Source organism: Diprion similis, chromosome 1 (assembly GCF_021155765.1).
Source record: "Diprion similis isolate iyDipSimi1 chromosome 1, iyDipSimi1.1, whole genome shotgun sequence".
Lineage (NCBI taxonomy): Eukaryota > Metazoa > Arthropoda > Insecta > Hymenoptera > Diprionidae > Diprion > Diprion similis.
This window is the reverse complement of record NC_060105.1, coordinates 4,108,713-4,123,421: the sequence shown is the minus strand read 5'-3', so window position 1 is coordinate 4,123,421 and position 14,709 is coordinate 4,108,713. Positions and strand designations below refer to the sequence as shown.

Sequence of the window (14,709 nt, the reverse complement as noted above, 5' to 3'; positions counted from 1 at the left end):
ACTTCGAGCCGCACAATCGTAGTCAGCAATCGTTATGGCCCCACAGCTTGATAGCGAGTGCCCAGGAGGGTTGGAATTCGGCCTGAAATGGTAAGGTGCAAAAATGTTTTCCTGGATTTTGAGGGAGACGTGTTTTTAGTACTGATTTTTCAACAATGGTCAGCATTGGTTGCACCGTGGATGTAAGACGACGAGAGCTGGGGTGAAAATGGACTCGGGCAAAACGATATTACTGCACGTTCACCAAGCCAGGAACCACCGCTGATTGGAACCCTACCTCAGCGAAGGTTTAAAGTACAAAAAGCTGGCGTTGATTGTCAACCGAGCTTGTAAAGCAGCCGTAGAACCTTCCAATACACGCTTCTTTGCAAATTGTAGAAACTCAAAAGTTGCGAAAGGAGGGGTTAAGACGTCTGCGTGCTGATGTTTTTCCTCGCACCATGCTTGGTACTAAAGTTGAACAAAAAAAAAAAATGATAAAAATATGTGTACCGTAGTTGGAGATCAATTTAAGAGAAAAGCTCTACCGGACTTTCGGTGCGAGGAAGCATTTTATCTTTCTTTTTCCCTCTATTTCTTCCCCTACTTCGTCTGTAAGTTATTTTAAAGCTTACGAGTCTGTAAAGCTTATACAGAAAGAAGAAATGAATAGAAAAGTGGACGGAGTGCTTAAATCAACAGAGATAAACGTACCTGTACAATATATCTATACTGTATATGTATATTTCAGTATACTAAAAGTACGAAGAGTCGCTGCCAAAGTGAATTATTCAATGGATTTGCAAGGACCGAGAGGGTCGCGAAAGAAGAATATTCCACATCTGTAAATCCGAATCACATCGCACTTCGCTGCCCACCCAAAAAGGGGGTGGTGGTGGTGATGGGTGGTGGACAAGAAGTGGAATGAAAAGAAATAAAATAAACGCCCGTCACGCACGCTGTTCCATACACAACATAAAACGCAAGAGATGTCGTCCGGACGATTGGGATTCATCGTACGTTTCATCGAGCAGATAACCATTTCAGATATTGAATTTTACCGCGGTTTTCCTACCGTCAACCGATACCTGACCAGAGGGGTCAGCGCCGCTGAATGTGAATTCAACTAAATAACCGCTTTCGATGGATAATGGTCGGCGAGGGATTTTACCGTCATCTCGCATGAACCGATTTTCCGAAAGCAATTCCGTTCTGTTTATTTCACGCAATATACGTCGGCACGAAGATCCCGATGAAACTCGAACTCGAAAGGCAATCGTTTGTTATATCATTGAGCCATCGATTGTCGTTCAGAAGTCAGGATTACCGGAAAACGGGGATGAAAGAAAATTCCAAGATAACCAACCCACCCTAATACTTGATATACTTGAAGTATAGCGTGCAAACATCTGATCAGTATAATTGTCAGTCCATTTATGAAATAGTCGACGACTGCCTTTCGAAGATTGCTGTCAGCCGTATGTCATATTAAAAATTCTTCCACAATGATGAGAGTAGGGTCTAATAATAGAGGAAATGCAATGTAGCAGGTAATTGAAACGCATTGATAACTGGATGTGTGCAGTTGTATACATATGTAGGTACAGAGCAGTGCACGGACCTTTGTGGACCAGTAGATCCAGGATGTAACAATAGTCCAGATGGGTGGTGAAATGGGTATGTAACACACGTAATGGACTAGAACGGTGAGATCCACATATAGAGAAGCGCTTTATGAGGTAGAGTGCAACCGTCGCGGAGCATCCATGAGCTGGGTATATTGCCAGGTGATAAATTCATGGTGGTTCAACCGGCTCGACCGGAGTAGAACAGAGTAGCGTTGATAACGTTACCGGTGGGTCTTTGTGAGCCGTAGCATAACTCGGGGTATAAAGTACAAGGTATACGGTGATCCTCGCGACGTACTTGGAATTGACTTCATTGCCGGAGGTAGGCAGGCAGGCAGGTAAGTAAGTAGGTATTAAACCGCGATTACGCTTCACATGCGACGCGTCGTCGTCGGGAACACTGACCTTTTTTCGAAGCATGGAAGGAGTCATCTCTCGGCACGTACTGGATGTCGTAGGCGAGGGTTGTGTGGGGCAAAATGGTCCGGTCCTCGTTGATTTTGTACACCGCGTACTTGAACGCCAGTTCGGTGCTGCTATCTTTTTGGTCATGAGTGAATATGGCACCTGAAACCAATGAAACACGTCGTTTAAACTGAGATCTTAGTTATCCTGCAGCAGCTCCAGCATCTCCTACCCTCGAATGCACCTTCATTAATTACCAATCGATGCCTCGCCCTCCAGGAGGCAGGAGGGGTGGGGTTTTAGTTCGTGTCAAGCATCGCGCTCTAAAATGCAGTTCGATAATGACAAAGCGACAAAGGGTCTCTGCTTGCACAGTCTAGACCACTCCCGGGCGTCACGGTTGCCTCTGGCGTCACCCGAGCCGTGGATCACATCTCGCAAAAACGACGACACCTATCTGCACAGTGCCGAGAAAGGACGCTAAGGACGTAGCTTCTTCATTACTTGGTGAATACAAGATACCGAACAACCGGTGTCAGACTCCGTCTACGTCTCCGGAGGTCTTTATTGCAGCCTGATGATACACCTTGGATCTTTAGAATCGGGAAATGGGATGTTGAAGGAGTTGCTCGGTGGACAGAGTTCCAAAGGAACTATCCAGCCACGCCACGTACACCTTCCTTCCACAAATAATTTGGTCAAATCGCTCGAGGACGTTTGCCCGAGTCTCTTCCTTTATACCTCCAAGGTAAACCGAGCCCTGGAGCTAAGGCAGCCTCGCGCACTCAGGTAGATACAACGTGACCTAAGATAACACGAGTCTTCCTAACCCATTGCCAAAGGCAACCGGCTACTGATACCGTACAAAGATGCAGCTCGATTCAAAGATGGAGATCGTAGAGACACGAGTACACACGGGTTGTATCTGTGATCCGCAACTGGGTCAACGCTTGGAAAACACGGAGGTAAATTACACATTCGTGAAATGAGGAAATCGCGAAGGAGCCTTGCGAATTGCTCAGGTCTGATTGTCAAGCAAGAGGGGCGAAGCAACGTCGGACGAGTTAATTGAAAGTGGATCGCTGTCTACGCTGGTTGATCTAAGAAACGAAGTGAAAATTGTTTTTCCTTCCGAAGGTGAGTGCGGGATAGAGAATAACAATTTTTCCATCTCCCAGCGGTCCGTGCATGCATCTACAGCCCCGCAACGCTACAGCAGCAACTAATTAATTAAGGACTTTGGAACAACACGAGAAGGTGCAGCAGCCATGTGAACTGCGCTTCGCTCCGTTTCCATTCTTAGTTTCCAGGAAGGTTGGTGGTGGTTATACATACTCTCGGGTTTTCTTTTGCAATAGTTACGTTCGTTCGTTGGTTGGTTGGTTGGTTGATATATATAAATTCACCTCAGTCTGCAGCGAGCCCTGGTTACCCTGGCAACCGAGTGCCGAGAACATCTTTGGAATAGCAGAGGCAGTCGGCGGTCAGGTCAACCCTGGGAATGCGGCATAAACACTAACGTCGACTTCCGGCTTCCAGTCGAAGTCGCTTAGAGCAGTCCGTGCGTTACGATTCGTGGCGAAGAAGTACCGGAAGTTCGTAGGACCACGACATCCATGCTGTTAGGTAGCGGTGCAAGACTGCTATATCCTTTGTCTCGTATTTCATTCCATTGATTCGAGGAAAATTTTTTATATCACGAGTAATTAGTGCGGAACAAGTTGTTCGGGCTGCAGGGTTAAAGAGAACGGAGAATGGAGAAAAAAAAAGAAATTGTGAAAACGAGACAAGGAGTCTCGAAGAGGTTCAATTTTACCGACTATAAAGTCCTCCGCGAGTCGGAGGAAGTTATGAAGTGTATAAGGATCTCCGGAATTTTCAAGAAGCCTCGAGGCTCGAGACACGGGGTAAAATGTTAATTTATCACTGGGAAAAAGCCCGGAAGTTGGAGCCCGAAGAGCCGGTCGGAATGACAAGATCCTTGATCCCTGCAATATTGTCTTTTTTGCATAATCATGTACTTTGGTTATTTACCATGGTACATCGGAGAGTTGAGGTTTCGGTAACAGATGAAACGTTTTTTGTGTTAAGAAGATCGTTTTTCTCATTGAATTCTAAATCTGCCGGAAAATTGTGATCACGATTTTAGTATCTACCGGAGAAATTTCAGAATGAAATAATTTCAGTTCCACAGGTGAATAGTGGAATGGAAAAATAATGTTAATCTGTGGGATGGCAATGGATTTCACGAATAATCAAAATTAAATTAAAAAGGTTAATCAAACGTTCGCTATATGTGCACATCGTATGAAAATCATGTTGCAAATTTAAAGCTTGCTTGGTCAAATGATATGAATTTTACTGCAGATACGTGAATTTTTATGATTAAGTTTTTTTTTACTACACCGTGTAGGGAACGTTGCCCGTATTTGATTATCTGACAAGTGATAAAACGGTCACAAAAATGGTATTAAAAATGGAATAAAAAGTTGACAATGTTAAAAGTAAAACAAGGTTTAAAAATCCCCAATTTTTTAGCTAAAGTTTGTTTTAATAAATTTGAAAAAAATCAACGATTACTAAAATTCGTAAGACAATAACCTTAGAATTTCTTTCATGAACTCGAAGGCACGTAAGCTGCTGTTTACATTCGCAATGCCTCGCAAGGGCGGGCAGGGTGAAAATGCGACGTACGACCATTGCTAATAAGTACGGAATAGCTTGTTGACCCGGCTTATCGTTAGGTACACGGAGTATAAGCCCTGCGCTGAATCCGCATAGGATTGTTGCGACCGTAATTTCACATCGTCCCTTTTACATCCGTCGGACAAGTTTCCGCGAACGTAAAGCAATGAAAAGGGTGAAGGTAATAATAAATGGCCTAATTCGTTGTGCGATTGAAACGTAAAATTCGACGAGAATCAATCCGCTGTTTTAATTTCTGTAACGATTTTTATTTTATTTTATTCCAGCCTTTTCCTCGGTGGATACGCGAAGTTATTTAAGGGTTACATGATTCTCTACGAAATACCATCAGGAGTCGACCCCTGATACCGATAAAGTGTATTTGAATGTTAAAAATGAAAAAGAATAAGGCTAGAAAGTAACTGGAATAAGTGAACAGGATTGATTTCCGGTAGAAAAATGTTATCTCTTTATAGAAAGAGCGTTCAAGCTCCGATATTGGATCTGCATCTGATTTTCCACAACAGGGTTTTCGTTTAGAAAAGTCTATAAAAATTTTCCCCTCTGGCTAGAGTAGAAAGAAATTGGTTTTCCACGCTTTGGCGTTACACGAGATCATCCTTAAAGTGAATCAAACCAACGTCAGGTTGGCTAGCTTCGCCGATAATTTTGCAGCAGTGTGTTCCTATCTGCATACCAGAGAGTTTGAACGGATAGACTGAATTCCGGTTGATCGAACTCATCGGTTCGGTAAGTGAGTAGTGAGCAAGTGAGTAATGCCAAGAAGGACGCGAGGAAACCGGGTGTAACAAGATTACGGTTAAATTTAAGATAAATCTTAGGAAGCCAATAGTTCACCGAGAACATACCTCGTGCACACACGAACGTATATATATATATACATATGTATAGCGATGGAGTGACAGACGAGGGGCGATAATGTGACACTCTGTTTTACCGGGGCCAAGGAAGCTGAGAAAAAGCTGGATAAAGCGAAGAAGGTTTTTGGTACTTTTTGCCCGACCACCGCGCGTCGAGCAACTGGTTGCAGAAACCGACATTAACTTGTTCCTAACCTCGATCGAGATTGAAAGAAAGACCCAGAGGATGGAATTTCATCGCTTCTACCTTCGTCACTGTCACGTCGCTGCTTTTTCACCAGGTGATCGTATTTTTCAGAAGTAGAAAAAAACGAATACATCCAGTCAAGTACAAATTTTTCCTGCAAACGATCTCGTCTACCGATATACATATAATTCACAGATCTAAATAGATTTAATAGGATCTAAATACGCGTTATTAAATTAGACATAGATCGATAAATTACACCTGTATTATAAGATCGAAATATATACATATAAACAAAATTTTTAAGTAATTGGACGAGTTCATTTTTTGCGATGTATGATGGCTTTTTTTTTATTTGTTATTATGAATGTTGTTATGGTCAATCGTCGATGTAATATTCTTATATCATTATTATCTGCTTTTAATCGCTGTTTTGTAATTCTCGAATAATTTCCATCAATCAAAGTATAGATCTACCTCCAAAATCGTTGCGTACAAAAATTCTTTCTCGATGAGTGCTCGATCGATTTCGCAGCAAATTTCCGTTTCATCCGATGAATTTCGCCTCGTTTTATCGTCAAATACTGCCGACTGCACTTCCTCAATTTTCGGTGATTTCCAAGCGAGTTTGAGGGCTAATTAATAGATGCACTCGCGTTGTTTGTAGCCTCGAGCGTTATACAGCCGGAGGTAATGAGGCATTGTTATTAAAATTAATTTCGCTAGCTGGCGGTCACTGACCGCTTGACCATCGCCGGTATCGAGGGCTGGTGCTAACCGAAAATTCCGCACCCCGTACCGAAGGCACAACTAGGGGGTCCAAGCTGTGACAATTTCCGGAATTGCGGGTACAGTGTCGGTAGGAAATAGGGTCGTCTATGGAATTAGGGTAACCATTGTGGCCCATCTTACTTATCCAGCGGTTTAATCCGGGTCAAGTAAATGCTGAAAGTCGTATCTAATTAAGCTCGTATACCTACAGTATTCATCGATGTAGTTTGTTGACGAATTTTCAAATGCCTTAAAATGTTTCTGATTTATGCTAAAAATATGAGTACTTTTTTATCATTTTTATCACACCTGAAACATGAGTTCGAATAATTGTTAAAAATTAAGATTTCTTCACCCTGGTTTCTGGACGTATTTCGACCTGGAGGCTGATAACAAAAAGGAAGAATTCGGGGGTGGATTATGATTCGTAGGGAAATTTGTCCCCGGCGCGGTGGTGATATCCAGGGCGAATTTATACCCGTGGGGAACAACTCGATAATATCTCAATAACCAGAGCAATATGGGTTCGACTGTGGCTCCCGGAATATTTCTGGATCAACACCCTAGCGACGTTGGTTCGGGGGTTGGTTCAGGGTCGCGTCAGCCACGTGTGGAGAGAGAGAGAGAGATAGAGAGATAGAGAGTTTAGCTCGTTGTGGTTCCCATGAATACGGGATAAGGTATGAAAGTTTTTTGCGCCCGACTAGCGCCGGTCTGACTGTCTGATACAGGAACCATGGTGGTTGTGGATCAAGTTCGATTGCCTGATTATCGACTGAAACTTCACTACCCGGGAGTTGTGTTTCGCGAATACAAAGCCGCCGAAGCTTCGCCCCGCGGGGTTTCGGGGGTTCATCATTTTGATCCTTCACCGTTTTTGCTACATACTTGAGAGATCACCGTCTCTCGTTCTCTTCAATCTCCGCTAAATGATAATAAAAAGAAAGGAGAATCCAAATGAAATTGTAAATTATTTCGTACTTGTATAAAATTTACGATCAGCAATCATTTCGAGCCTTCATCTCTCTTTAGGACTATCGTACTGGTACTAATTTGACTGAAATTCAGAGAGGTAATGTACAATATATATATATATATAGTTATATACAGATATATACGAATTTTGTACAAGTATCTACTCGCTCTTACGTAATTTCAAACGAATTTCTCTCGAGGAGAAACCAAGCGGTCGAACAATATCGCTGTGCAGAAATATCAGCGCTGGCAGCGCCAGTACTGGAAGGTAATTGGATTTTATTGCTCCTCCGGGAAACAAGGATACCTACAGGATGCCGTTACTCACGTTTCACCTTTCACTTTTCGACAAGCTTGTATAGCTGGTAAAAGTAAAAATTATAACAATAAATTTGACATTCATACTTTTGGTGATCTAGAAGAATTGATTTGAACCCGACATAAATCCTTCAACGATTTATTTACTCGTTGCTCGACGTTTTTGCGGTCGAGGGTTGCGTTTACTGCCGGGTATCGGTCGCTTCGGCTTCTGTGGAAAAATTTTTATTTCCGCCAAACAGGCAGCACCCACACACCGCCCATAACCATATCGGCAATCTGCCGCTCGTACGCGATTCGCCCCATTTTCTCCCGGTAAAGCGGACGTCGGGTTTCCTAGTCGGAAATTTAATCGACGATACTCGATTATTAACTCGAGGTTCAGGCTTTGGCGTCGGGTCGTAATTACGATACCGAAGCTCCGAATTCACCGTCTGCTCTGCGCGTTTTCCAGAATCGAAATTCAATTTTCCACCCCAATATTTTACAGCCAGAATCAAGCGTGAACTCTGAAACACGTTGAAAAACTTCGGAGTCGGTTATTTTTTCGCCAAATTTCTCTGGTTTTACCAGGATTTCGCGGCATTCTTTTAATCGCCATCGACTCGATCCGGGCTAATTAACCGTTTTACGATGTTCACCGAGCGTTCATCGCGATAAATTCGACGTTTTCGTACACAGTATACGGCATTGAACTCTTCGCGGAACATTTGGGATTAGATCGGTATACACGTGATCGTAAAAGCTCACACATTTACCACCGCGTGCAGTCCGAGACCATTATCTCGAAAATAAGTGGACCTTAGACGATAACAAATGATTCCTGCAGCCCTTCCGCGGCATTAACTCGGCAGCATCGATCCCCGCCTGATTTTCGGGATATACTCATTTTCCGGTTTCCCTTTCCTTTTCCGGGGCTCTTGCACCCCGTAAATCCGCGTCGCGAGTCGTGTTCAATAAGCGATAAAAACGAGATCAGCACCATTGTCGCCCCAGATTTCATGAAAACCAAACTTATACCTATACACTCAAAACCAACTTGACCAAGCATATTTTTGAAACCAAATTATGGAGCAACGAAGGACGAACAACGAATTACATGAAGCGTATTGCCAAGGGTCGTACCTGAAAATTTGGAAGCAGGGGTGGGAAAATGGGGGTGGCACGTCTCCCTCGATACCGTATCTTGGTATCGAACGTGCGAGTGGATCGTATAGAGACAGGCACAGACGAGTGTGTCGAGGATGGATAGACGACGAGGGTTGTAATGCGATTACACTTCGGGGCTTCATCGGCTGTCCCTGGACCCACCCGTCGGATTTCCAACTATTGACTCGTCCCGACTAAATATTTCACGCGATTCGCCTCTGCGTACTATACCTATAACATGTAGGTGTAAGGTGCTATCGCGACGTGTATCGATGCCGTTCATTTGCTATACGTATCCGAATTTTTACCGTCGGTGTTAGTCGTTATAACGCGACTTCGTCTTGTAGTTACATCGCATTGTGACCCTGACACGTGTAAGTATGCTTATAGTAGTAAGTATAGTGCGTTGTGATAAATTGATTTCGCGGTGTTAATCAGCCATTTTATTTGTCACTTGGTGTGGTAAGGAAAGAATCGAATAAAGCATGGAACCGTAATAAGAAGTGTTCAACTATCGTTGGACTGTGTTTCAATGTTCTTTACAATAAGAGCTGCGCGTGTTATTTATCTGCTTAGAAGATTGGCTATAAAGGAATTGGCTTCCTTTGATGAGATAATTTAAAATCTAGTTTGGATAAATAATAGATCAATTCACGTTAAGTCCAAATTTAATCGGCGACTACATTCGTCATCCATTGCGCATCGAACTATCGCCTTAAACTCCGGACAAACCGAACCGTCGATATAATTTGAAGCCTTGGAACCGTTAAAAGCGTCAGCGATTTCAATCGTCGAATAGAGGATAAGAAGCGTGTCGTTCGTGTATCGGCGATAAATTGGGATGTGGAATAAATTCCACCCATCCAATATCCTCTGGGCCATCATTTACTCTCTGCCATAACCTCCTGGAAGCGGTTCGGGTGCACAAAAGCCAGCGTATGGTAGTGGGGAGTAAAAACATCAGGACGGAAGACGAATCGCGTGCTTTTTGGCCCTCCGTGATCGCCCTGGATGCCCGCCAGGTAATCTAGGACATTGCCCGCTGGCGGTGGACTAGGATGTGCTCCTGCAGGATGTCGCTACAAGCTGAATGTTGCCCGAAGGATATGTCGAGCCTTGTACAAGCAGCGTTCTGGTATCGCGACACGAACCACGTGGATGGTTTGGACAGCGATTATCGTCGGCGAACAAGACGGAACAACCTGTCGTCTGCAGGAAAAAACTCGATTTTAAAGGGCGTACTTGAAGGGGTGTGAATAATTTTTCCACCCTTGCTCATCGCGAGCGACAAAAACTAGGTGAGTGCGAAGTACGAAGTGTGCCTGACTTAAGTTCGCTTTAACCTCCACCGACATCTCGGACCTACTCGTCATTCATCCGAGAAGGAAGCGTCTGTTTCGTCGAGGATACCGCCTCGCCTGCGTCGGCTTACTCGACGGAAATCTCGAGAATCCTTTGAAGGATCAGCGGCTCTCCACCCCCGTCAGACAAAGGAGCGGAACGGCGAAAGCTCCTCCGGACTTGAAAGTCGTTTTAAAGCACCGAGCTCGAGAGCGCCGGAAGGGTGGCTCTTTATGCCACACAGTTGACCGAGTGCCGAGCCAGTTGTCACACTGTTTGACAATGGTGATCATTGCTGTGGTTTTAGCGCGGTAAAACCGTGGTTCGACACTCTCAGGATATCGACGGAGAGACGTCAGTCTCGTCACTCATTGCGAAACGATTTGAGAACGAATTTGTTGCGGGAATATCAGCGCTAATTTGATATTCGGTTACCTAAATTGTGATTGCTATTGGGGGTGAAATTGAGTCTTGTGAGACGGTTATGAGCTTGTGGAAATAAATAGCAGGTACGTAGATCGGAATTGCTTAGTCTTTACGTCCGCGTTGTTCTTTATTTTTCCATGAAAATAAAACGATTCCAATCAATTAATTTCCCGCAAGCTCTTGAGCTCTTGAAATTCGTTTCTCTTGGATCGTTGAATATTTTAATGATCGTAAATATATCGTGTTGAGAAAATTGAACATCGCTTTGTATTTCGGAAACTGACTCTTCGAAAAAAGGGGAATTGACAAATCGAGTGTGTTGAGTAAAACGAGTGTCTGCTGGAAGGGGGGAGGGGGTGTGTGAGTAATGGAAGAAAGGAGAAATGACTCAAGAGTAAGAAAAATGAAGGGGATATATTTCAGAGGGAGATCATCGCTCTCGTACTGAACGATGAGAATATATATGTATACACTATCTCACGTAAACGTACAGCATTTTAATAGCAGCTCTTCTATTTTACGCGCTGACGTCAGTCACCAAACTTTTAACACAAACAGCGTCTCGGCGCCGAGCGTCCTGAAGACTGGGAGCTGCAAGCTCTCCACGTTGTTGTGGGCATAATCCCTACTCGACTGTGAAAAGCGTGAAAAACTACTCGTTCAAACGTGCCCGAAGGAATATAAGTTAACGAAGTCCGTTTAACGGAAAAACATAAAGAGTGTAGTCAGTTGAAATACTCCCACCGAAGATCCTTTTTTTTTAATAACAGACGGTATTCGCAGAGTGTAATTAGCGAACGAAAATTAGGAAATTAAAAAAGCTAGTTTCAAAAGACTGATGAAAGAAAACACTAATGAAAAGAAATAAAATATTAGTTAGCTAATCCAGCTGTTCATCAAATTTTCGATCAATCGAAAGAATGTGGTTTCTGGAAGAATTCGATCCTTCAAGTCTGTTTGTGGGGCAGATTTCCAGGCTTTGTATAATATTGGAATGCAACAGAAAGCGCAGGATGCATCAAGTAGGTATAAAGAATTACGTTTACGTATAAATTGCGTTCATGTATAGAACACGATTTGTATGCAGGATCGAAAGCAATAAAGTGACCGAGGAGGTCAACGCGGTCAGAGAATGCAACTCGGACTCGGGGATTCGAGAGAGATAAGGGTTCGGGGTGAGGGTGAATCCCAGGGGATGTTCGAAGTGCTGCAGAAATGGATAACGCGTGACTTCCGCTGAGTTACGGGCGCCGATAACCTCGACAAACGTTGATATTTATTCCTCAGCCAAAAAATTAATTCCCGGAAGTTACCAATCGACCCGGAATCCCGAAACGGAATAAATACGGGCATGATTTATCATCGGGACTTTCGATGTATTCATTTTCAGCATTTCGATTTCAAAGACATTTTTGTCGCGTAGAATAGTCAAGCCTTCATCTCATACATTCGTTGAAAGTAAAAATTTGTCGATTAGATAAATTTCGAACGAACCGAAAGGTGATGAAAAAGTAAGAAATAAATTGCAAAGAGAAGGGAGTGTTGACGCAAAAATTAACAAAGTATCTCGCGATGTTCGCTGTTAGTCTTCGCTTCCTTTTTTTATCTCTCTCTAACTTTTACGAGGTTTTTATGCGACTCACCACGACTTCCAGTCCTACACGGAATCAACCCCCGGTATATTAAGTCACCAGGTGAGGGGTGGGGGTGGAATTACACGTTACGAGACTTTCATACTTGCGTTCCATCTCAGGGGAGACAAATTAGGTTTCGTTCGAAGCTCGCAAAGCTTGCGACTGGATCTAGAACCCCATGAAAATCGATTCAATGATAAGAAAAAAGGGGTGGGGGTAAAAAATGAGAAAAACCGAAAATAAGAATGGTTAGAATTCCGAATTTAATAAACTCGAATAACAAATATAAGGGAACAGATATTATCAGAAATTTTAAGTCCCGAACAGTGCCCAATAAAAATTTTCAGCTTACTTAAAATGTATTTGATCGAGAGCTCTGTAATCTGATCAAATTCTTTCAGGAAACGTTATTCCGAGAATTTAAAAATTCAGAATTCAACAACGTATAGAAACAATATTCTAGAAAATAAATTTAATATTATAAAAATAAAAGCTAAAACTTGCAACCAAACGACGGACTGAGTTTCATTTTCCAAATTTTCACAAGTATTTTTACCCACCAATTATCAGTTGATCTGGGTACAAAAATTGTGAGACGCAGACGCAGGCAGGATTGATTTAATCAGATGACAAGGTGAGTTTTTCACCGATGCATTCGAGGATCACGAACGCATAGTGTAAGGTAAGTCGAGGGTGTGCAATGGGTGCTTGGAAAAAGGTATCCGAGTGTTCATCTGCAGGTTACACGCCGAGTCGTCGAGCAGTAAGCGTGTGGTAATAGCGACCCGCTGCAGCTTCCTTCTAGCAAGAATGCATCCCGCGTTTACGGCTGTTTATGGAACCTGTAAAACGTTGTCCTCGACTCCCATGAGAAGCGATAGCATTTCCACGTACCGAGGAAACCGAGACTAGATGAGGAGAATTTTCACGGATACTTTAGCTCCGATGACGATTGTAAAAAATTTGTAAGCACAAAGTGCTGCCGGATAAATTCACGTTTAGGGTAACTTATAATCACATGTTTTTAAATATACTCACACAGGTGTAAAACTAAGAAAAACCTAAAATCGGAATGACCAGGATTCCGAAAGTAAAAATATCGAAAATCCAAAACAAAGAAAGATCAAAGCGAAGAAATTTCACTGTACCAAAAATTCACAGAATCAATAATCTTCGATCATTCGGAATTTCGATGTTTCAGATTCGAAAATTTTCTTATTTTCACACTTTCAGGAATTCGCCGTCGTGGAACTTTGAGCTCCAGGTTTCGGACGATTCGAAACTTTGATGTTCCGTCAAAGTTTGATTTCTTGACCTCACGTTTCGCCAGCAAAAAATTGAGAATTTTGCACTTTCGGGAATTTTGAAACTCGGAATTCCAACCTCTATGCGAATTACGACGAGGAGAAATTTGCTGCTACTAAATTTGACCGCCGACTGCGATGATTGATTATCGAGAATATGATCGTGCCAGCGTGACACGCAGCGTGATTATGTACACGGGGAGAAGTAGCCAGGCTGAACTGCAGATTGGTGGCTCTCGATGCATCTGCACGTGCAGCATGCGGGGGTCAAATGGCCCATCGCGATCAATCAATCATACCCAGAGTGCCGTTCGAGTGGGGGATACTCGGGCGCTGCAGCTTCCGGCAAAACGTTATTCAATGCCGTTTTATCCCATTATGACCGACAACGAGGTTCTGCTTCCCGATTCGGCCGGTCCTCGACGACCCGACAGAGGGTGCCATAGATAAGGGCGAAGCTGGTCATCGTCCACACGCCAAGCCGAAAATCGTCTTCCCCGAATGAACGCGAGTATGTTTCTCATCACCCGGATGGAGGAGTTTTCCAGTTTCGCAGATTCGGGATGCCGTTGTTTTTTTTTAACATTTTCGCACATTTTTTCAATTTGGTAATCCAGCAATTTTTCAATCGCAGAATCCGACGTTCCGATCTGCGATCGAGAATATCTCGATACCATTTAAAGTTTGCGTTTCAATTTAAGTTTGAGCAATTTCAATTTGTGAAGGTAAAATGGAAAAGGTGAGATTGTTTTTTATACCCTGGAACAGGCTGAGAGACGGTTTGAAAGCTTCTAGTTACTCCCGTCAAACTGTTGGAAATATATCAAAGAGCCGAAAAGAGGAAGAAAAAATAACAATCTCTTTTGCCATGTGGAATTTCTTTTCTTTCTAATTTCGTATCTCGTTCAGATTCGTTGTACGTAAGTTATATAATTGATACGATCACATCCAGGTCAATGGAAACCCTATATTCCATCGTGCTAGGTACAATCTGGCGATTTGAGGAAAGTTTTCTCGCGTTCGATC

At 43.1% G+C, this 14,709-nt stretch overlaps 1 protein-coding gene across 9 annotated transcripts in view; it reads right to left on the bottom strand.

Moving 5' to 3' along the window:
- LOC124404219 (glutamate receptor ionotropic, kainate 2-like) overlaps positions 1 to 14,709 on the bottom strand; it is a 63,111-nt gene that overhangs the window by 39,366 nt on the left and 9,036 nt on the right. For all 9 annotated transcript variants that reach the window (XM_046878172.1, XM_046878225.1, XM_046878190.1 and 6 more), the window contains exon 3: positions 2,013 to 2,174. In XM_046878172.1, coding sequence (XP_046734128.1) covers positions 2,013 to 2,174 — 162 coding nt within the window. The remainder of the gene's footprint in view (positions 1 to 2,012; positions 2,175 to 14,709) is intronic.